A 23,971-nucleotide genomic window follows, 5' to 3' on the forward strand; every position below is an offset into this window, starting at 1 on the left:
AACATTTGTGGCGTTATATTCATCAGCTACAGCGATAATCGTAAAATCGTTACTAGATCAGTGCTCATGGGAAGCAGCATGAAGGCGAGATACCAAGTGGTGGAACGAGCTTCATTACAACTTGACAAAAATAAAAGAATGAAAAATACAGGGGTGATCTATTTATAGATACCCCACACATCTTAAGACACTTATTACATATTTAACTCTCTGCTCTGTAAGATGCAAAGCCACCGCTCGAAAACGATTCAATCGGCTGTGGAGAAGAGAATAAGAGGGGCATTATAAATGAGTGAGGCACCAATACATTTTTCACCCTGGAATTGAAGACATTAACCGCTCAAAACATACGCTACAGATACTGCAACGCACTCGAGGAGCTGTAACAAGAGAACACAATCTCCAAATGTAAGTGATTTTAAAATACGGCAAACAATTGCTGCCCGTTATTCAAAGTGGCAACGAGGTTATGTCTATGACATCACAGTGATATGAATGTGCCACTGTGTATGTGTCATTAACATGTGCAAAGTAATTCATAACGTGACCGGCAAGTGTCGGGGGTTATTATCAAAGCAATGCGCCACCACTGAGAAGAGCGAGCCCGAGGACTGACACAGCTGTGGCACAAATTGGAGAAATCGCCTCAATAACAGCGCAATATTTCACGCGATGTAAATTTTATCATGAGGCTTTAGACACGTGACTAAGATGTAACTTCCTCTCCTATGTTTGTATGCAGTATATTTGTTTATTGTTGTCGTATCCTAAGATTGTATCAGCAGTGACATAACAGGGTGCATGGAGTTGACTTATGTCACTCAGAGCCTCACTATTCACACTTCTGTCTACCAGAGACCCGAAACGCAGCTTTCTGCTCAGAGTCAGCTTGAAACCGCGATATTTAAAAACGAATTACAAGATGGTTCTGTCACTGTGGAAGCTGTGTCTGCAATTTATGGCTATTTTAAGCCAGCCGGTCTTGAAGCGGCAAGAAGATATTGTGACCGGATCCCCTCCTACCAACAACCATGGTTTCATCACGGTGAAAGAGCTGCACAGCTCATCGACTTTCTCCTGGATAAATAAAGATTATTATTGATTCTGACGATTCCATCGGGCAGCCCAACCACAGTCGTGACGGCGTACATGGCCCCGCTTTGCCCAATCCGCACGTCGCCCCATCCTGGCACGACAAATGGAGTGCGGCGACGGCGTCGCACCACCCTCGCGTGCCGATGAGAGTGCACACCTGGGCAGTCGAGCCAGTGGTGACGGCCTGGCAGAAGATGGCCGCAATCAAGTTCTCACTGTCGAAAGGCACCTCCTTCAAAGACCTCTGCTCGCTAATCTCCGTCATATGCAGTCTGTGGTTAAGGATACTTGAGAAGGCAAGTAAGTGCCCTGTCAATGCACTGACATGCCAGGATCTGAACCTTCAGAAAAACGCAGCGTTATCAGGTGAAAGAGCATGAACCGTGATAATAGGTACAGGTGCAGCTCTGCAATTTTTCTGTTCATGCCATTGCTGATGGAAGCACCCTCCCCGAGAGGGAGCTCAATGGAGTCCCTCTAGATGGTATTTTGGCCTACTCTTCTACACTGACCAGATGTCTTGGAAGAGCTCTGAGTACCCACACTTTACGCCAGCACACATGGTCTTCCGATTGACAGTGGTGAACCCATTTACACTATCGGGTGGACAGAGGCGACACTCGCCATCTCAAACGCCGTGCCGGCAGTTAGATTGCAACAACTTCACCGTACCTACTGGTAAACCACGACAGCATCCCACAAATGACATTAATTTTTTCACGTAGATTTTTTTTTTGCATAAATTAGTGAGGTAGGTTACTTGAAGTTGACATGTTTAGGCATGGAGAGAGTGTCAGAGAAAAGCGATGCAGCGGAAAAATACTGCAAAGAGAAAATCAGCGGAGGCCAGGAAAAATCCGCAGCATTGCCGGACGAGGTGCAGCCAAGGGGAGACAAAAACTCTAAAACTGTTTTATACTAAATGGTTTTTATTTTACCAGGTAAGGCTTACTCAGCTAAAAAGCTCTTTTTCAGAAGCGAGAATGGCCACAAAGTAAAGCTCAATTTAGTGGATTATCATGTGGAAATGTATTGCAGCCAAATACTCTAAATGAATGATCCGAAATGTGGATGGAAAAATTGGATAAAATCAACGCGACTACGGGGAGAATGTGCAAACTCCAAATATATAGCCATCAGCGTCGGCATCGAATCCACGACCTCCTGTGTGCCAAGCGAGGTAATTAACATCTCGCCGCTGCGGCGTCGTGAAGGGACTGGGATACCACCCACACACCAGCACGGAACCACGGGGCAAAGCCACCAGGCACGGGTCACCGACGTCCGTCTCTGGACCGGTAAGCACAGCCCAGGGCCTTCGTTTCTCACTCAGTATTTTTTTTTCATTTAAATGTTTCATGTGAATTGATGTCACAAGCGTTTGTGCATCTTTATTAAAGGCAGTTTATGTTAAGGGCAAGAAAGTTGACACCTAGCACTGACCTTTAGACTATTCACGCACATTTGTTTTGCGCACCACCACACACGCCACCGCAGTACGACGAGAACAAAATGAGGCGAGGTGCATATGGCGTGCCAACATCATTCTCCGGAGCGGTGTCCCGCAATATTCCGGCTGAATTTAATCCAATTCTAACCATATCGTAGTCGGATGCACAGTCTCACCCCAAACAGAGACTTCCACAAATTCAAACCGCCGAGGCTGCACCCTTGACTGGAGCCCCTACCCCCCGTGCTGCTGTCTGGTGCCGCTACCCAGGGTGAAACCTCCTCCACACAAGCGACCCCGGCAAGCGACAGCGGACAATGGACAGCGACCTCCACTTCCAACTGACCGCTGCCCGGCATGCCCTGGTCGCTGCCATTCCATCAGCAGTGGCGTGAGCAAGAGATTGCAGGGGCTGCACCTATTTCGATACATTTAAATCGTTGCGTTTTGTTGTCGTGTCGGAAAGCCAGAATAAAGCGGAGGACCTCCCTTAATGCGCTGGCTCTCTCGCTTGTTATTGTTCCTAACTAACGACAACACATGTAACGACTCGCTCCACTGACAGACGTTAACATATCCGCATCACTGTCGGTGGTGATCGACCATGAATCGTGGTCTTTAAAAAAACTGAAAATAGATAAAGCAGGCAACATGTCTCCTTCATATCTGTCTCTCCACTTAAAACATATTTAAGTATTATTTTCACAACCCATTTGCCACATAGCCTTCTGAGACTGCATAATTTCAGCAGCATTGATTCAGCACAACAAACACTTTGGACCGGTTCGACACTCAGTGTGCCATCATCAGAGTCAGACTAGTTTGAATCGATGCTGGTGAACTTCCAGATGTTATAGCCGAGGACCCACTCTTCAAGATATGGGTCAGAGTTAGGATACACAATTATATAATACAAAACACAAAATAATCCTTGGCATCAAGGATTAGATCACATTATCAATGTACATTTTCCTAACATCGGTTCTTGCAAAAGTCCAACACTGATCCTCAACCCTCACGTTCAACTGGTGGCCTCGGGGCCAAAACGCTCTTGGAGCGGCCCTGTGACCTACGACCCCCAAGACACAGAAATAACAGATTAGAAGCAAGACAACTAAATAAACAACAGATAAAGATGTGACAGCAATAGACAAGAATAATTTATCCAGTTTCCTTCCCATTCATGTGCAAAACACTGTCTTCCAGCAGACGGGAAGAGATTTCTCATTAGCTAGGCAAGTGGTGGAAGAGGAGGGGGTTGATGGCTGATTGGCTAACAATGCAAGGAGTAACAAAGGGCCAAGTGCCATTGCTGCTATTCCGGAACAACTCTTGACGGTGGTTCCCCTGTAATCTATGTAAAATCGCAAAATAAAAAAAAAGTAACTTGGCAGAAGGAGAACTGGTGGCACGGTGGTGAGCGCACTGCCCTCTGCACCCCGCAGCCTGAGGTCCACTACCAACCACGCTCACATCAGCGGAGTGCGATATCTGAATCAGAGGTGAGAGCACCACTTCACCAACCGGCACTGACCGAGCGTGGTGAAGTACGGTCAAAGAACCCCCATGATTGACGTGTGGCAAAGCCTTCATCCCAGCGCTGGCTTAACACAGCGCTGCAAATTAATTTTAATTTCGCTTTTGCGGCACCTTCAGTTTTTTTTGCCAATGACGTTTATTCGCCCAAATTAGCGCCTTGCCGGTTGAGAAAGTGCCCCTCCTGGATTAGCGTCGCTGCAATCGGGGATGGTGATGGGCGCAGGTGTAGCGCACAGGCGGCACGCACTGGAGATGGGCACCATTACCGCGCTCTCACCTCCACTGGGAATGCTCACACAATTTTATAGGTCACATTTTAATTTGAATTAAGCGGGCGGCTATCAAAATACGCGAGGTGCTTGGCAGCTCCTGGGATGTCACGTGCGCCGGCAGGAGCAACGTTTAGGTAGATTCTGCGTCGCGTACGCTCTGTACGCATGTCCTCGGTGTGTTTTCATCTTTAATATTTTTTACTTACAGCCCTTTGTCAATCCACTGCTAGATCAAGGCCTGCCCGTGCTTTTAGGTTGTGGAGGTTGCTAGAATATACTTCACCAAGTTAGTTAGTGCGGGTTGGTGAAGATTAGGGACCAGCTCAGACATCACTCACCAATGATGTTAGCCAGCTCTGGTACAAGTAGCGATTGTATGACGGCAACAAACGTGAATAAAAAAAACCCAATAATCTCAATCGGACACGACTGAAATCTTTATCATCACTTGTGAACGCCTTCATGACTTCCTCAATAAGCTCAAAAGTCCAAAGACAATGTGTGCTGGATTTCAGCACCTCTTGATGTGTAGGTGCTAAAAGATAACTCACTTTCATTTGAGAATGATCACATCTTTAACACCGGTCAGTCACTCACTCACTGGCTTAAAATTAACTCTCCATATGAGACGAGCTATACTTTCTGAAGCAGAAACGAGGCAATATTTACGTTACATTGGGTGGCAGGGTGGTGGCACAGTGGTAACACTTGTGCTTCACAGCAATAAGAGCCTGAGTTTGATGTTCGATTCGGGTTCCTACCTGTGTATGTTTTCCCCCTGTTCTGCATGGGTTTCCTCCGGGTTTTCCGGTTTCCTCCCATAAGCTAAAAATATATACAATGTAAAGAGGTGCTGGCCAAACATCCCAATGCTAAAAAAATACCTGCAAATTACTCAATTGGGATCACACGTGGATAAATCTCACCCCAATGCGAAAACTTTGCAGGGCCCCCCTGAAAACGGGTGGGAGGGAGCAGTGACTTTTGTGAAAGCGGCCGCTGTCAGAGTCAACACATCTGGTACGTGTATTCGGGTTGGTTGGTGACATGTAAAAGCTTTGATGTAAAATGTAATTTTCTCTATAATTTTTCCCTCATATTTTTTTTATATGGTATACATATTTTTTTTATATGGTATACATATTTTTTGTATATGGTATACATATTATATATATACATATTAATAAAAAAATATCTCTGGATAATGCAGTATATTTATATTTTGTATTGATTGGTATGCCTGTCCCAAGGCCCAATGTTCAATGACCTGAGTTCCCATCTCAGTGAAGCAGACAATAGGCCATGGAGAAGAGATCAATACATGAGCAGGCCAAGCATTGCGGCAAACCCACAGGAAACCCTACAAAAACAGAGAACACCGCGCGTTCTAACATCAGCGCTGGATCAATCTCATCAACGCGAGACGTTAACCCGGGATGCTAGGTCCACCTCGTCAAATACACGTGTGGATTAATTGAACAATCTTTGTAGAATAAAAAAAATCGTAATTATGCCAGACCGAAGGCTTTGCACAAATTTAATACAATTTAGATTACTACGAGAAAAAAACCATCGCATCTATTAATCCCCAACATAATCCGAATAACAAAAGCAAAACGTTCGGCTGTCTTCTCTTAAGCCGCGGTTGAAACTGGAACCATTTAACCATTTCAAAGGGGCTCGGCAAATGTTCCACGGCTTTAAACTCGCACTGCATTTTTTTATTTCCCAGCTCTTGTCTTGCGCCGCAAAAGGCTTCCCTCAAACGCACTACACCCCCAGCCAACTCGTGCGCCCCCCCACCCCGAGCGGCCCATACCACGTGCTCACAGCCCTGGGACACAAACCATGTAAAAAGCCATTGCCTGCGGCAGTCAAATTGGAACCCTGAATTATAAAAAAAAACAGCCATGAAAATCCCAAGGCGGCTGGTGAAAGGGGCTGGAACCTGCGCTGGCCGGACAGTTCCTGTACTGCTGCTGGTGTGTTCGCCAAGTCGTCACCCTGTCACCCCCCCCAGGGCACACATCACATGTGTCCAAGGCTATCAATTAGTAACTGAGAACTGGCCAGTGTTGCTCAACACTCCAGAACTGCAGAAAAGCAATTGTTCGAATCACAGATTCACAACCTCAATGCCTTTTTTTCCCAGAAAGTATTTTTAAGAGCAAATATTTGTCTGCACTATCCCCTCCACACCCAAGCCAATGCCGTTAATCCATGAATACATTTCTGATGGGGGTGCGATGGGTAACGTCTCAGATTACAACGGGTGCTTTAATCTTGATAGCTAAAGCAGTAATCAGTAATGGATGTTGTTGTTTTGTGGTCAGTAATTTGGTTGAGCTTTAACTTTAAACATTTACAAGACCTTATCATGATGATATCTCAACGATTCTGGGTCACCGCCTCCCAAAACCCCCACCTCCTCCCCCCTTCACTTTTACATCAAGTTCTGCTTTTACGCCTATAGCGGCCCACAACAACGCATAATGAGTTTGCAAACAATCTTTGAGTTTGCGTGGAAGCAGGGCCTCGTGTTCAGATGGCGTGCTTTTGCCATTAACATCCGGCAACCCGGCAGCATGTGTTTAACGCGCGTGACTGCTGATGAGACCCAGAAGGTCGAGGCCTGTCCAGATTTCGTATTTAAACAAATGCCGTTTGATAATGTTTGTCTGGTGAGCCAATACGGTGTTGGACTACACAAGTTATATTGATATGCAGAGATACAGGTAAGAGTTCTGCTTGTATTTGGTTGAGCTGTAACTTTAAACATTTATCTCAACAGTTCTGAGTAATCCCTCCCTCCATCTGCTTCACCACCCGACAACGCTAACCAGTGCGGTGAAGTATGATCAAGCAACATCCTCTGACTGATAGCTCAGAGGCCTTCATCCAGCAGTGGCTTGACAAAAGGCAGCACATCACATTCAATAATGTAGATTCGTTATAATTGCATCCCATTTGCAGGCATATAAAAAACATAAAATATCAGAAGAATAAAAAAAGATGAAATTAATAGTTCACTTAAGTTCCGACAGAGTATTTATAATCTGTGACGGATGTGCCACGCCGAGGCGTGAGACAGGCGACGGTGGCGCTGTCACACGGAACCGTGCGGTGCCACGTGCCGTGCCACGTGCGTGGCCGTGCAGAGCGGCTGCATCTGACGTGACGGCACTGTACGTACTGTGCCACTGTGCCCTGACTTGTGACCGACGCCGAGCGTGTCACATGAGTAAGCGTCAGTGGTGTAAACATCGTCATCAGCTGCAGGAGCCATGGGTCAATTCGCTGCTGGATTAATGCCCATCCGAGCCGTGGCCTCTTGAGTATTTTTCTGTAGGGTACGTTTAGGAGTGAGATTTGCCGACGGCGTGACGATCTTCTTGGCCGCATGGCTGATGTCGATGAGCAGCAACAACGATAATTCTACATCGAAGCGGTTGAGCCAGATAACTGCGCCAGGAGTAGCGGAGAGTATCGCTGTGAGGCATAGCAATAAACACGCTCTGCAAAATTAACCAAGAAAACATCAACAATTTTACTTTGTAGAAAAACATGGTAAAAAAAATACATCACTTAGTGTATATATATATATTTAAACCAGATGAGAGCACATTGAGACTCTTTCTCATAGACCCATCCCTTATGCCGATCACAAGTCAGCATCCAAAACAACAAGAGCCGTTTTTTGTCGAATTCGTAAAAAAAAAAAAATCTATATTTCAAGAGCGGCCAAGTATGTGAAGACGGAGACGGTGGTGCTTGCAAAAGAACGTCGCGAAGCAGTCCTTAAAAGAGCCGCAGGTTGCGACCCCTGAGGACTATCACCTCTGGCAGTTCACCTGTAGTGATTGAAGCAAGCCTGACTGCTGATGGGACACCAAATGTCAAAACCAATTCTTTTTGTAATATATTGAATCAATGCTGCTGAAATTATGCACGCATAGAAAGCCGTAAGTCCGTTGGATTGTTGAAAAAAATAATTGATCTGAAGAATAACAATGATTTGCTTTATACAGCATCATTGCTTATGAAAATTCCATCTCACAGTCGCTGAGTAACCACAGCCAAGTCAGACAGCAGCCAGGCAGTGAGCAGGCGCTACCAACAATTGCCCAAGCGCTGCAGTCCTCTATAAATTAAGATATTTTCAGCCAAGTAACGATAGTTAATACACGTGGGAGAAAACCCCTACATGCGAGGGGGAAACACTAGACCACACAGGAGGGATAGACGAAATATTAGTCTGCACTTAGCCATTCCGCCTTCTCCTGGCGAACCAGAAGTGCAGCTTCACAACATGTGGTGATAACCACCAACCCTCACATAAACAGTGCTGGATTACAGGCCACGCGCAGAAAGCCACCACCGCAGCTGATTTGTGTGGCGAGACAGATATATATGACAATGTATTGTCTGCTTATCTCTATTTGCAAGGGAGACCTGGGTAAAAACGGAGCAAAGTAAACCATAATACAAGGTCAACAACCTTGTAATCAGTTGTGCCATGGAACTGATTGTGCAAATACAACTCTTACACATATTTATAGTGCCACTAAATAAAACAAACTCAAGCCATTTGGCCATGATAACGAGGTGATAAAGAGTCCTATCTGCATTTAGTCAAATATGCCCATCAGAAAAGAATGCATGCCTTTTGCATGCATGTAACATGTAAATAAAGCATGCATATTGGAACCTACTTGTTGCAAAAACACTGGCAAGGAAAATGAATACAATACTGGTTGAAAAAACCATATAACTTGGCCTAACCAGAAAAATCCCCACATTGCTCCGAGTAGTTTGAGCTGCACATAGTGCAGGTTTTGCAGAGGAGTGTGGTCAGTGGGGTATGCCGCTACATTTCTGGCTTTACACGTAAAACCATGAGCGAGTGTTTGTGTCTGTGTGTCACCAGGAGATTGAGTGGCTGAGTGATTGTGAGCCCGTGAGCGAGCCTGCTGGCATTCCACCGTGTGTCGGTGTGTGTGTGAGATTGAGTGCTTGAGTGATTGCAGGCATGAGTGTGGCTGCCTGCTCGCTCCAGGGGTGATTGAGTGTGCGCCTGTGTGCCTTGGTGTGAGTCATTTGACTGTCTGTGGTCCTGATGCGTAATGCGGGCACGTGATTGGTTCCCCTAGCGCCGCCCGGAAGGGCTGATGGGATTAGCTTGGCACGTCCGCTCAGGGCGGGCTCCAACCAGATCCAACCGCTCACGACTGGCTCAAACCGGTTACAACCACCCACCGGGGGGGAGGGGGGTGTGGGGGATTGGGGGGAGGGGCAGAAGTGGGGGTTGCAATGGGCGGGGGGGAACGTCAGAATATCCTTCCCATCTGCTCTCAACCACCACGGGGGGGGGGGCCCTCTGGCAATTGGCAGTGAAGTTCTGAACAGATGGGGGGGGGGGGGGGGAGAGCAATGTGCAGCACAGCCCGGCTAGAAACCCCAGCGGGGCGGATTGGTGTGGGGACCCGCACGCGTGTGTGCGAGAGCACATGGGCAGCACACAGGTGGCACGCACAGAGGGCCCACGCACGCGACTTGGTCCCCCAACTACTGCGCCAAACCCCGACTCACTAATTATATGGCTGGGTGCTGGGTAAATGCGGCTAATTAAACGTGTGTTAAAAGGTCACACGGCCAATGTGATGGCAACATTCAGGCAAGTGGAGTACGCATGACAAATGAACTAATTACAACCCCAAAGGGAAATTACCATTTGTCTTACAATGTATTAAAGTAAAAGTTTTAATTGTACAATTAGGGTATGGCGACGGGAGGCTAATGTAAGATACGCAGGATGTTTGTTAATTTTTTTGGTGTAATTGCAATTGCTAGACCACAGCTACCAAGCGCAATGAGGGGGGAATGGTTGTGTACTTCAGTGAGAAGCCGGCCACCTGAGTTCTAGTCCCAGCCAAGGCTAACACCAGTGGCCAGCGAGATCTACATCGGTTCGAGACCGCTCTCTTCACAAACCCGCACTGACCGCCACGGTGAAGTGTGGTCACGCGACTCCATGGCAGAAATGTTTGGGGAGGCCTACATCAAGTAGCCTTTACATTATGATGTATTAATCTTACATTGTGTGGTGATACTGTGTTAGCAGAGGTACACAAGCACAAATAACAACAGACTCAGTCCATAGAGGAAGTCTCCTCTCTGGCCTTTGTTTTTTCTGTGAAGGGCCCATTTCCCAAAACGTCGCCTATTACACACGTCTCATTTTAAGGCCACGGTGCTATCGATGGATTCTTCACTTTGGATTGCGCATACATCCACAAGGCGTTATGTAACACCGGGGCTGATGGGTGTTGCTAGTGGAGTCGCACCGATGACGATGCAGCTCGGCGACCTGCCGCGGAGTTGCGATCACAAAGGGCAACGAGACACCGAGCGCCACCACCACCACCACCGCGCGTCCCCCGGGGGGTTACGTTTCACAAGTCGCCACCCTTGTGCAACCCACGGCGGCCGCCAGGGCCGTGCATAGGGAGGGTGCGGGGCCTGGGGTAAATCGCACCGTGTAGGCAACCCCCCCCACACCGACACCTTCAATCTAGTCCAGAAGTATTACATCTGACGCCGTGATATCGAAGCCCCGTGACACCCCCCCCCCCCAAGCGCGGGGCCCAGGGCGGTCGCCCCGATTCGCCCTACCAGTAGGGACGGCTCTGTCAGCAGCGGCAGCGTCCACAACTGCTGACACCACCAATGCTGCACGAAAGTAATGGGGGGAAAGCTCCACCGCATTGCAACGCCAAAAATTCTACAAACGGAGATGGCCGCGTTGTAACACCGGCAAAGTATCTATTAAGGCTGGCACGTAAATATTCCGGATGTCAAAAAACCCACAACCAAAACGTTGTGGGCAGCAGAGGGCAGTGTCATAAAACAGTGTTGCACTGTACATTCAAGCTCCCACGTCTCTGCTCTCCGCAATCATCAACCCGAATGAGCACACATCGTGCAGCCCTTTCGGATGAGGGCCTCCCCATGCCGTGCCGATCAGAGGGGGGGGTGGTATATGAACAAACTTCACCACGCTGATCAACGCGAGTTGGCGAAGCTGGGGAGAGCACAGACATGGAAGCATAGACGTACGGTACAACAACGGATTTTGCTGCCTGTGCCCAACTGTCACCTCGCAGCGGCCTGTAACACCTCTTTGATGCACGGCGGCCACCCATCCGAGCACTAACGAGGCTCAAACCTGCTTATCTTACGAAATCTGATATTTCTACATTCCAGGTGATTTATTCATACAGAATGCAACAATATACGTGTTACCCGTTATGTGTTTTGACATTTCTAGTATTTACTTGCCAATGGTAATAATGAAAGTTCTGTTGTTTCAATGCAGAATTCCCCGACTGTAAACAGCTGCTGCAATTAATAACTTGGGGGAAGGCGTGTCCACACGAATCAGAATCAGCACGTGCGTGCATGTTGGCTTGAGTCACCCCGTGGCGTGATACGCCAGCGCAGAGGTCAGTGACAAAGCGGACCTGGTCAGGGGTCACTGGACCCATGGTGCACAGGGGTCACTGGACCCATGGTGCGCAGGGTGAGGAGGTGAGAAGGTCACGGGGCAAAGAGCACGATGGGTCTAAGCTCCTTAGGGACCGTGAGGTCCCAGGGTTCAGAGGTCTCAGCCACTGTTCAACAACCAGGCAAAGCTGTTAAAAACGAGCAGTGGGGTGTTTTTAACACACGTCACATCGTCATTTTAAAATAGTGTTAACTTAGAGAGTTTTAGCAAATCCACTACAGGATGAAAGTTTCTCCACACCATGTTGGCCACAGGGTTTATTTGACCATACTTCGCCAAGTTCGTCAGCGCGGGGGCTGGTGACGGCAGTGAGCATAGAAGTACAGCTAAATAGATTTTCTGTGCTTTCCACTGCTGCACACCACGTAGCCCCATGCCAATCTCGAAGACAACCTGTTGGTGCATGGTTGGTCTCCCATCCAAAACTATTCAAGCTTAACCCTGCTTAGCTGGAGCTTTGACGAGACAGAGTTCATTTTGGGTGACTTCGTCACCTCCCGAGTAAATCCTTAACAATGATTAAATACATTGGTCATTTAAATAGTTTCAGTACTGTATACAGGCAGAGCTGTGGCGCAGTGGGTAGCGCGTTGCGCTATGAAACCGGCAAACAGATTTTGATTCCTGGCCACGGCTAACATCAGTGGGCGAGTGATTTCAGATGTCACAAGCGGTCCTGCTTCACCAATCCACACTGACCAGCGTGGTGATGTATGGTCAAAGAAACCCCAGGATCAACATGACATGGGGGGGGGGGGCATCATCCACTGGTGTATTGAGAAAGGCTGGAATTTATTATAATTATTTATTGTATATAAGTTTTGCAAATGGAAATTTTACTTTTTTCCCAGGACCCAGTAGTGCTGGGGTCAAGCCATGGGGGTAGACTGAGTGGCACTGTATGTTTGAGTGGTCGTGATGTCCTTGCTCCCAAGAGATTTGTCACTGCCGATGCCAAAACAGCAGACAAGCAGGCCAGGAGGAGCAGCACGCTACCCGCTGCGCCACCACTCCGCCAACTACATCCCTGCAGCATGGACGCTTGCAACTGCAGTAGTCCTCCATGCGCACTGGCCTGCACCATTACAGAATGTGGATTCTTCTAGCAACTGCATGCGACCGCGTCTCAAGAAGCTGTCCGGACACAGTGGGAATTTCGATTTTGTCAAGAGGCATTCAGTGATACGCAGACAAATACAAGGTAAAATTTGAGCCTGGAATTAAACAGGGGCAGGGAATCAACTGCACAGATGAATTATGGAAGGGAGTTCTAAGCAATAGCGGGAGCAGGGAAGAATGAGCGACCTCCCAATGAAGGGACAACTGGAGGCATTGAAATTGGAGGCATTGAAATTAAAGCCTTGGTTGATGAACCGGAGATGAGAGGGGAGAAGTATAAGAGTGCATGGAGAGGAGTAGAGTGAGATGAGGGGAGAGAGAGGGGAGTGAAATGGGAGGAGAGAGATAGGTGAGTGCATGGAGGAGAGGAGAGTGAGATGAGAGACAAGCGATAGGCATGGACGAGTCCATAGAGGATCTTGAAGACATCAGTGAGTGCGATCTTTAAATTGCACCGAGGATTGAATTGGGAGGCAGTGCAGGGAATGGGGTGATGTGGCTGCCTTCACGGGCACTGGTGAGAGGTCTGGCAGAAGCATTTTGGGTCATCACCTGCATCGAAACGACCTGCGAAATGCTCTCTTACAGACTGGTTTACCTGCCACACGCTCACCTATGCAATTTGTTCACCTGCCTCTGTAAACCCTATCACATGCTCACATTCATACGCAAAGACTCAATAAAGAAACTAACACAAATTCCACCACAATGCCCTCCTGATAAGTATATGGACTCTGAGAGGATTTCCCGCTTAGAGATCGGAGAATGAGGATTTGGCGATAATTCCTTGCAGCACAATCACCTGCAGCCACAAGCCCAGCGAGCCCTGCAGCACACTCACCTGTGTTTACCTGGCCTCACCTGGCCATGTGTACGCGTGGGTTATTGCGCAATACCAAGACACAGATGTGAAGTGTAGTGCAAGCATAGTCAAGAAAGGTGCACACACACATCTCCCTGGACACACACATCATACTTAACCACCTGAACATACACGTCACGCACACACACCTGTGCACACTTACACCATTCACATAATCACACACACACACACACCTGGATACACAGACACACCTGGACACAGTACACACAATTTGTACTTGCACACCAGAACAAGCACAGGTGCTGTTCACCACCAAGTGGCGGTGAGGTTACCATGGGGCTTGTGCCAGGCTAGGTGCACACTGTGGGTGTCAAGTGAAGTGTGGAAGGCTCGCTTGCTGGCAAGTCAACACCTCGTGCACACAAAGACAAATACACACAAAGTACACCGACGAAAACACCATCACACACACGCAACGGAATGTACACCAAACATTTTAACTGGCTTAAATTATCCGAATGTAAAAAAAGATGCAAGGAGCATGCTGAAAAAGGTAATTGGACTAAGTGTGGCTTTCTTGTGTAAATAATCATCACACGAGAATCATTCGCATACAACACGTGCACAGTGCACCATACACACCTACACCCACCTGCACGCACTGTACATCTGCACACCGAAAACTTAAACCAATGTGAACATACTTTACATATACAGTACCCCACGCCAAGCACACGTGAATATAGCAACCTAAACACATGCACAGCTCAACATGGACAATCGAAACATCTCAACACAAACTCACCACACACACCACACCTGTAAACACAAACACATTTGCCGTCCAGGTGCAAATTCCATATCACCACAACAAACACCTCCACCATTACCATCACGTCCACCACCACCACCTCCACCACTACCATCACCACCTCCCACTACCATCACGTCCACCACCACTACCATCACGTCCACCACCACTACCATCACCTCCACCATTACCATCACCACCTCCCACTACCATCACGTCCACCACCATCACCTCCAATGCGACCCCCACTGACACGACCCCACACACCTTGCACTGACATGGGCCCCACAGGCGAAGGTGGCTGCTGCTGTTGCTGCTGATGATGCTGCTGCTGCTGATGGTGCTGTGGATGCTGTTGTGGGTGCTGCTGCGGATGCTGCTGCTGCTGGTGGTGGGGCTGCTGGTGAGGCTGTCCATTCATGACCGGCCCCGCCATAGGAACGGGGATATGCGGCTGCGGCGGTGGCACGCACACGGCACACAGGGAGTGGAGGCATGGCAGCAGCTTGGGCTCCCGCCTCTGCAGGGCCTGGCCACAGGCAGCGCAAGACTCCAGGAGATTGAGAGGAGGAGGTGGTGGAGGTGGTGGTGGAGGTGCAACCTCCTCGCCGGGCACGGCCTCCTCTTTGTTGCTGCTGCTGCTGTTCCTGCCGTCCTCCTCCTCCTTGCTGCTGCTGTTGTTGTTGACGATGTTGTCACCGTCAGACGCTTTCTCCGCGTCGTCGTGTTCAGGCCCCGCGGGCCCGGCCGCCTCGGAGGCCGCCTTTGTGTGGGAGCCCGCGGGGTCCGGCGTCAAAGCGGGGCCCGCCGACAATGCGGCCTGCTGCTCCGGGGGCGAGGCGCGGCCTTTGTCATCTCCTCCTCCTCCTCCTCGCGGCCCCGCGTCGCCCTGGCCGCCGCCGCCGCCGTCTCCCGCCTCCTGCTCGTGCTGCGAGTGGAGGAGAAGCCGCAGCTGCGGGTGCTGGTTGAGGTGGTTGCTGCTGCTGCTGTGGTGGTGGTGGTGGTCGTGGATGTGCTCGGCGCCGACGAGGACGGGCACGGCGATTTCTCCGTTCGCCCCGGTCACGCTGACCAGCACCACGTCGTCCATGGCCGCTCCGACACTCCGGGGCTCGAGGCCGCGGCCTCCTCCGTCTCACTCCTCCTCCTTTCTCCTCCTCCTCCTTCACGTCGTTGTCCTCCACGTGCTCGCGCCTCGTCAACCACCACTACCTCCTCCTCCTCGTCGTCGTCGTCGTCCTCCTGCACTGGAGTGGCCGAATGAGGCTTGGAATCCAGCCCCGTCGCCCGAGACTCGCACACACCGCGCGCTCTCTCCGGCTGCTGCTGCCCCCACCGCAGACGCCGCCGCCATCAACGTCACCCAACTCGGCAGCAGCCGCGGGCGGCGCGGGGAGAGCCACAGCGCCCCCTGGCGGGCAGCGGGGACGACTCAGACTACACACAACTCTCACAGACTACACACAACTCTCACAGACTACACACAACTCTCAGACTCTCACAGACTACACACAACTCTCAGACTCTCACAGACTACACACAACTCTCACAGACTACACACAACTCTCACAGACTACACACAACTCTCAGACTACACACAACTCTCACAGACTACACACAACTCTCACAGACTACACACAACTCTCACAGACTACACACAACTCTCACAGACTACACACAACTCTCACATACTACACACAACTCTCAGACTCTCACAGACTCCACACAACTCTCAGACTCTCACAGACTCCACACAACTCTCAGACTCTCACAGACTCCACACAACTCTCAGACTCTCACAGACTCGACACAACTCTCAGACTCCACACAACTCTCACAGACTCCACACAACTCTCAGACTCTCACAGACTCCACACAACTCTCAGACTCTCACAGACTCCACACAACTCTCAGACTCTCACAGACTCCACACAACTCTCAGACTCTCACAGACTCCACACAACTCTCAGACTCTCACAGACTCCACACAACTCTCAGACTCTCACAGACTCCACACAACTCTCAGACTCTCACAGACTCCACACAACTCTCAGACTCTCACAGACTCCACACAACTCTCAGACTCTCACAGACTCCACACAACTCTCAGACTCTCACAGACTCCACACAACTCTCAGACTCCACACAACTCTCACAGACTCCACACAACTCTCAGACTCTCACAGACTCCACACAACTCTCAGACTCTCACAGACTCCACACAACTCTCAGACTACACACAACTCTCAGACTACACACAACTCTCAGACTACACACAACTCTCAGACTACACACAACTCTCTCAGACTACACACAACTCTCAGACTACACACAACTCTCAGACTACACACAACTCTCAGACTACACACAACTCTCTCAGACTACACACAACTCTCTCAGACTACACACAACTCTCAGACTCCACACAACTCTCACAGACTCCACACAACTCTCAGACTCTCACAGACTCCACACAACTCTCAGACTCTCACAGACTCCACACAACTCTCAGACTACACACAACTCTCAGACTACACACAACTCTCAGACTACACACAACTCTCTCAGACTACACACAACTCTCACAGACTACACACAACTCTCAGACTACACACAACTCTCAGACTACACACAACTCTCAGACTACACACAACTCTCAGACTACACACAACTCTCACAGACTACACACAACTCTCACAGACTCCACACAACTCTCAGACTCTCACAGACTCCACACAACTCTCAGACTCTCACAGACTCCACACAACTCTCACAGACTCCACACAACTCTCAGACTCTCACAGACTACACACAACTCTCAGACTCTCACAGACTCCACACAACTCTCAGACTACACACAACTCTCAGACTACACACAACTCTCTCAGACTACACACAACTCTCACAGACTACACACAACTCTCAGACTACACACAACTCTCAGACTACACATAACTCTCACAGACTACACACAACTCTCAGACTACACACAACTCTCACAGACTACACACAACTCTCAGACTACACACAACTCTCAGACTACACACAACTCTCAGACTACACACAACTCTCACAGACTACACACAACTCTCACAGACCCCACACAACTCTCACAGACTCCACACAACTCTCAGACTCCACACAACTCTCACAGACTACACACAACTCTCAGACTACACACAACTCACAGACTACACACAACTCTCAGACTACACACAACTCTCAGACTACACACAACTCTCAGACTACACACAACTCTCAGACTACACACAACTCTCAGACTACACACAACTCTCTCAGACTACACACAACTCTCACAGACTACACACAACTCTCAGACTACACACGACTCACAGACTACACACAACTCTCAGACTACACACAACTCTCAGACTACACACAACTCTCAGACTACACACAACTCTCAGACTACACACAACTCTCAGACTACACACAACTCTCAGACTACACACAACTCTCAGACTACACACAACTCTCAGACTACACACAACTCTCAGACTACACACAACTCTCACAGACTACACACAACTCTCAGACTACACACAACTCTCAGACTACACACAACTCTCACAGACTACACACAACTCTCAGACTACACACAACTCTCAGACTACACACAACTCTCAGACTACACACAACTCTCAGACTACACACAACTCTCAGACTACACACAACTCTCACAGACTACACACAACTCTCACAGACCCCACACAACTCTCACAGACTCCACACAACTCTCAGACTCCACACAACTCTCACAGACTACACACAACTCTCAGACTACACACGACTCACAGACTACACACAACTCTCAGACTACACACAACTCTCACAGACTACACACAACTCTCACAGACTACACACAACTCTCAGACTACACACAACTCTCAGACTACACACAACTCTCAGACTACACACAACTCTCAGACTACACACAACTCTCAGACTACACACAACTCTCTCAGACTACACACAACTCTCACAGACTACACACAACTCTCAGACTACACACAACTCTCAGACTACACACAACTCTCAGACTACACACAACTCTCAGACTACACACAACTCTCTCAGACTACACACAACTCTCTCAGACTACACACAACTCTCTCAGACTACACACAACTCTCAGACTACACACAACTCTGAGACTACACACAACTCTCAGACTACACACAACTCTCAGACTACACACAACTCTCAGACTACACACAACTCTCACAGACTACACACAACTCTCAGACTACACACGACTCACAGACTACACACAACTCTCTCAGACTACACACGACTCTCACAGACTACACACAACTCTCAGACTACACACGACTCACAGACTACACACAACTCTCAGACTACACACAACTCTCAGACTACACACAACTCTCAGACTACACACAACTCTCAGACTACACACAACTCTCAGACTACACACAACTCTCTCAGACTACACACGACTCTCACAGACTACACACAACTCTCAGACTACACACGACTCACAGACTACACACAACTCTCAGACTACACACAACTCTCACAGACTACACACAACTCTCAGACTACACACAACTCTCACAGACTACACACAACTCTCAGACTACACACAACTCTCACAGACTACACACAACTCTCACAGACCCCACACAACTCTCACAGACTACACACAACTCTCAGACTACACACAACTCTCAGACTACACACAACTCTCACAGACTACACACAACTCTCACAGACCCCACACAACTCTCACAGACTACACACAACTCTCAGACTACACACAACTCTCAGACTACACACAACTCTCACAGACTACACACAACTCTCACAGACTACACACAACTCTCAGACTACACACAACTCTCAGACTACACACAACTCTCAGACTACACACAACTCTCACAGACCCCACACAACTCTCACAGACTACACACAACTCTCAGACTACACACAACTCTCAGACTACACACAACTCTCACAGACTACACACAACTCTCACAGACTACACACAACTCTCAGACTACACACGACTCTCAGACTACACACAACTCTCAGACTACACACAACTCTCAGACTACACACAACTCTCAGACTACACACAACTCTCAGACTACACACGACTCACAGACTACACACAACTCTCAGACTACACACAACTCTCAGACTACACACAACTCTCAGACTACACACAACTCTCACAGACTACACACAACTCTCACAGACTACACACAACTCTCAGACTATACACAACTCTCACAGACTACACACAACTCTCACAGACTACACACAACTCTCAGACTCCACACAACTCTCAGACTCTCACAGACTCCACACAACTCTTCACAGACTCTCAGACTCTCACAGACTCCCCACAACTCTCTACAACTCTCACTGACTCTCTCAGAATCTCTGACTCTCCACAACTCTCACACTCCACACAACTTCCCCAGACTCCCCACAACTCTCAGACTCCCCACAACTATTACAGACTCTCTTAGACTCTCCAAGACTCTCCTAGATTATCCAAGACTCTATTAGACTCTCCAAGACTCTCCCAGACTCTCCCAGATTATCCAATACTCTATTAGACTCTCCAAGACTCTCTCAGGCTCTCCCAGACTCTCCCAGATTATCCAAGACTCTCCAAGACTCTATTAGACTATCCAAGACTCTCCCAGACTCTATTAGACTCTCCAAGACTCTCCCAGACTCTCCCAGATTATCCAAGACTCTCCCAGACTCTCCCAGATTATCCAAGACTCTCCCAGACTCTCCCAGATTATCCAAGACTCTCCAAGACTCTCCACAACTCTTCCAGCCTCTCCCAGCCTCTCCACAACTCTTCCAGACTCTCCCACTCTTCGAAACGATGCCAGACTCTCCACACAACTCTCCCCGTATCTTCCCAACTCTCCAAGATTTCCCCTGTATCTCCCCAGCTCTCTGTCTCTCCTAGAATCTCCATACTATCAATGTCTTGTCTATTGCAACTATCTGTCCCGGTCAACCCGTCCTGTCTCTCCCAACGCTCTCGGTCTCAACTCTCCTGGCTCTCCCACACTCTCCCCGTTCTCTCTCCACACCTTCATCTTCACCTGTCCCAACGGTGTCGCTGTCGAGTGTGCAGGCGGTGCAACTGCACCGGGGTCCACGGACCGGAAAGGCTCAGGCGCCGTGCTTTGAAGGTGTGGGTGGGAAATTGACAATGGGGGCCAAAATCCACCGTATCCCTCTCCACCACTGCTGGACACGCACTCTGCAGTCTCCTCTTGTCCCCGTCGATTCTTCGACCTCCTCCTCCTCCTGGACCCCCTCCCCGCGGACCCCCCTGCAGAGCGGCCATGTAATTGGTAACTCTTTACCCCAGCGAGGTGCCCCGCTGGGCTTCTAAGGGACACGTGTGAGTCACGGAGACGTTGACACGCGGCGCACTCACGCCGGGGTTGCCGTTTACCCACCACCCCCTCGGCATTCTCACAGCCCCCCCCCCCCCCCCCCCCCCCACAAAGTTACAGTCTCACACTGGGGGCTCCCTGCAGCCGTGTGCGCTAATTGCCCCCCCGAAGGGCCTCATTATGCAAAGCTCTGCCAGCGGGCAGGATGCCTGCATGCCCCCCCCCCCCCGCGGCTACTCTGCAGCGGGGGAGGGGGGGGCCGAGCAGTGACCTCGTTGAGTCTCAACACTTTCTCAGGAGGATTCCGCTGCTACATCGGGACGCTTGGCCAGTTCCGTGAATACAAACCGCCTGGTTTCGCAGTGCGGGAGGAAATCGGAGCATCCGGTGAACATCAACCAGGCAGAGAAGGGGCCAAAACAGACGGGGCGAGGAACCCACCTACCGCACGGCCACCTACCTGGCCGCCTCGCAGCCCAGCGGGATATCTCTCACGAACCCCCAGGTGAACCGGCAACCCTTGCTAAAATGCGCCGGGCCGGCTCAATCAGGATGCATTCTCTACATTCAGGAAATCTCGTTCGCTACCAGGGACGGTAATGGCTAGCACAAGATTGGACCGCGTTACACATTCCCACAAACATCCTGGACACAAGAGTGAACGTAAGATCCTTTCAATGTTTACACGCCAATATAACACGTGACGTTTGTGTTCAGTACTCTATACGGCAGTTCCCATCTCATAAAAGGCTGATTGTGTCAGTTTGTCCTTTCCGGGTAAATTCAGGTTCACGCCATACGTCCATAATAAAGGTTGTTGGGTGAGATCGCGTTAGTATAAATGTGTCGCAACCCTCCACCACCCGACACGGCCAATCAGTAAGAAATGTGTCACGTTAACAAGACGCCAATTCGTTACTTCTTCAGCTCACCGGTGTTTGAAGAGCGAATCCACAATATTTACATTTGAGTTCGATTCACTCTTCAAACACACCGGTGTGACCTAAATTCGAACTAAGACCATTGTGTGATCACCACCACGGAGTAGCCAGGGCTATTCTACTCCTTTTGCAGCGGTTTCAACCTTTTGGGTCTCATCAGTAAAATTCGAAGTGAGGCCGGTTTATTGAACCGAGATGGTCGAACCTGTTTAGAATTTGCCTGCTTCAGAAAGTGCCGTGAAACAAGTCCGGAAGGCCCATAGGCTGATGGACCTGAATAACTTTTTTTTAGACAGAGAATGATCTTATAATTTTACCCGTAATGCTTTGCAGCAGCACAACATCATCAACAGCCATGACCAATCCACTCCTAAATGGACTCTCTAAGCCATCGCCATCTCGCATGGCCTTGCGATGGTCAACACACCTAGCACCTGCACACGCGGCAAATTTCATCGCTCAATCGCTGGGAAGTTGGCTCTGGTTGTGTTGGAAATCCCAGGTAATTATTGGGTCACACCGCACCTGCACACCACACTTGCTAGCACCTCCAGCCGTAGACAAACAATGCGAACTCATTTGACAACTCACCCGGCTTTGTACTTGACACCCAACTATCTGACCTGTCTGCGTTTAAAGTTACACACCTACGCAGGCCATGTGTTGTTCATGAGGAGCGCCCTTTATTCTTTCACGGAGAGTCAGGTGGAAGCGTTGAAGGAAAGGGAACCCATGGCAGGTGACAGGTGACCAGGGCACATCCTGAGAGAGCTTATCAGGCGGCGAGGCGTGACAGGGAAGGTGAGGATGTCCGTACAGAGCGGAAAGAGGAGGCGAAACAAACCGACATCAACACCGAGAAGCGAACACAAAACGTGGAAATGGGTCCTAACCAAGTGCCGCTTGGTTAGAGGTAGGGGGTTTCGGTTAATGAGGGCTTTACGACCAGCTGATTGGTTAGTCGGTTGGGGTTTTTGATAAGGCGAGTACTAGTGACTGGAATGATTAGTTATGATGGTTAAACTAGTAGTAAGTGGGAGGGCTGGAGCTTGTGGCTGGTTGACTTTGGTTAGGGATTGTACTTGTGGCTGATTCGCTATTTAGTTGTGGAAAGTACTAGTGACTGGGTAGTTAAAACCAGTGGAGGCTGGTGCTAGTGGTTCGTTGGATAGATGGTTAGGATCCGTTGGAGGGCCATTACTAGTGGCTGGTTGACGAGTTAGGGTTAGATGCCGTGTTTGGTTGGCGAGTGTACTCTACCCCAATCCTGCTTGTTCCTCTTCGCCCCCTCTGGCGTCTCCTGCCTGACCTCCTGCGCCTCTATCGAAATCTCAACGCACTGCCTGCCACTAGGGGCGCCTCAACACTGCGAAAGACGATATGGCATTGTGAATAGCAAGGACTTAACAATACAAGCACGTTTGTCCAAACACCCAATCCTGCCTTCTGTCAAGCGGACGGGCTAAACATGCAATCTGTCACGAAAATGTCATCAGCGGTCGGGCACAATGACGTGCAGCAGCTGATATGTGAAACATACAAATCATGATTTAACCTTTGAAGGGGAGCAAGGTATATGACGGTCTTTTTTTCTGGGTCGAGATGTTGCATGGCTGTCTTATTCATGAGTTTGGACTCGATTTATACAGAATAATTTGTTTGTGGCTACTTTGTGGCAGGGCACTTGGAAACACGAGACGCAGATGGGTTGACACGATAGTAAAGTTACTGAGGGTACAGGTCACGAGGTCACAAGCTGATGGTGTTCCCATGGCTCCATGTGGAGAAGCCTCTGAACGACATCTTCTGTCGTGCAACGCCAGCGATGCAGGGGGCTACATTGTGCCACTCTTGCACCCAAACACGAGCTCATTAGACATTCTGCGGAGGGCCCCGAATGTTGGGAGTCACTTCCCCGTGATGTGGGCTTGACGCGTTGAA

At 49.3% G+C, this 23,971-nt stretch overlaps 1 protein-coding gene across 3 annotated transcripts in view; it reads right to left on the reverse strand.

The window, feature by feature from the left end:
- LOC133350157 (E3 ubiquitin-protein ligase TRIM33-like) overlaps nucleotides 1–16,035 on the reverse strand; it is a 48,109-nt gene extending 32,074 nt beyond the window's left edge. For all 3 annotated transcript variants that reach the window (XM_061564188.1, XM_061564187.1, XM_061564186.1), the window contains exon 1: nucleotides 14,941–16,035. In XM_061564188.1, coding sequence (XP_061420172.1) covers nucleotides 14,941–15,763 — 823 coding nt within the window. In that variant the 5' untranslated portion in view covers nucleotides 15,764–16,035. The remainder of the gene's footprint in view (nucleotides 1–14,940) is intronic.
- Nucleotides 16,036–23,971: the final 7,936 nt, after the last annotated feature.

This window comes from Lethenteron reissneri, chromosome 33 (genome assembly GCF_015708825.2).
Source record: "Lethenteron reissneri isolate LAM-NWPU_2019-01 chromosome 33, ASM1570882v1, whole genome shotgun sequence".
Lineage (NCBI taxonomy): Eukaryota > Metazoa > Chordata > Hyperoartia > Petromyzontiformes > Petromyzontidae > Lethenteron > Lethenteron reissneri.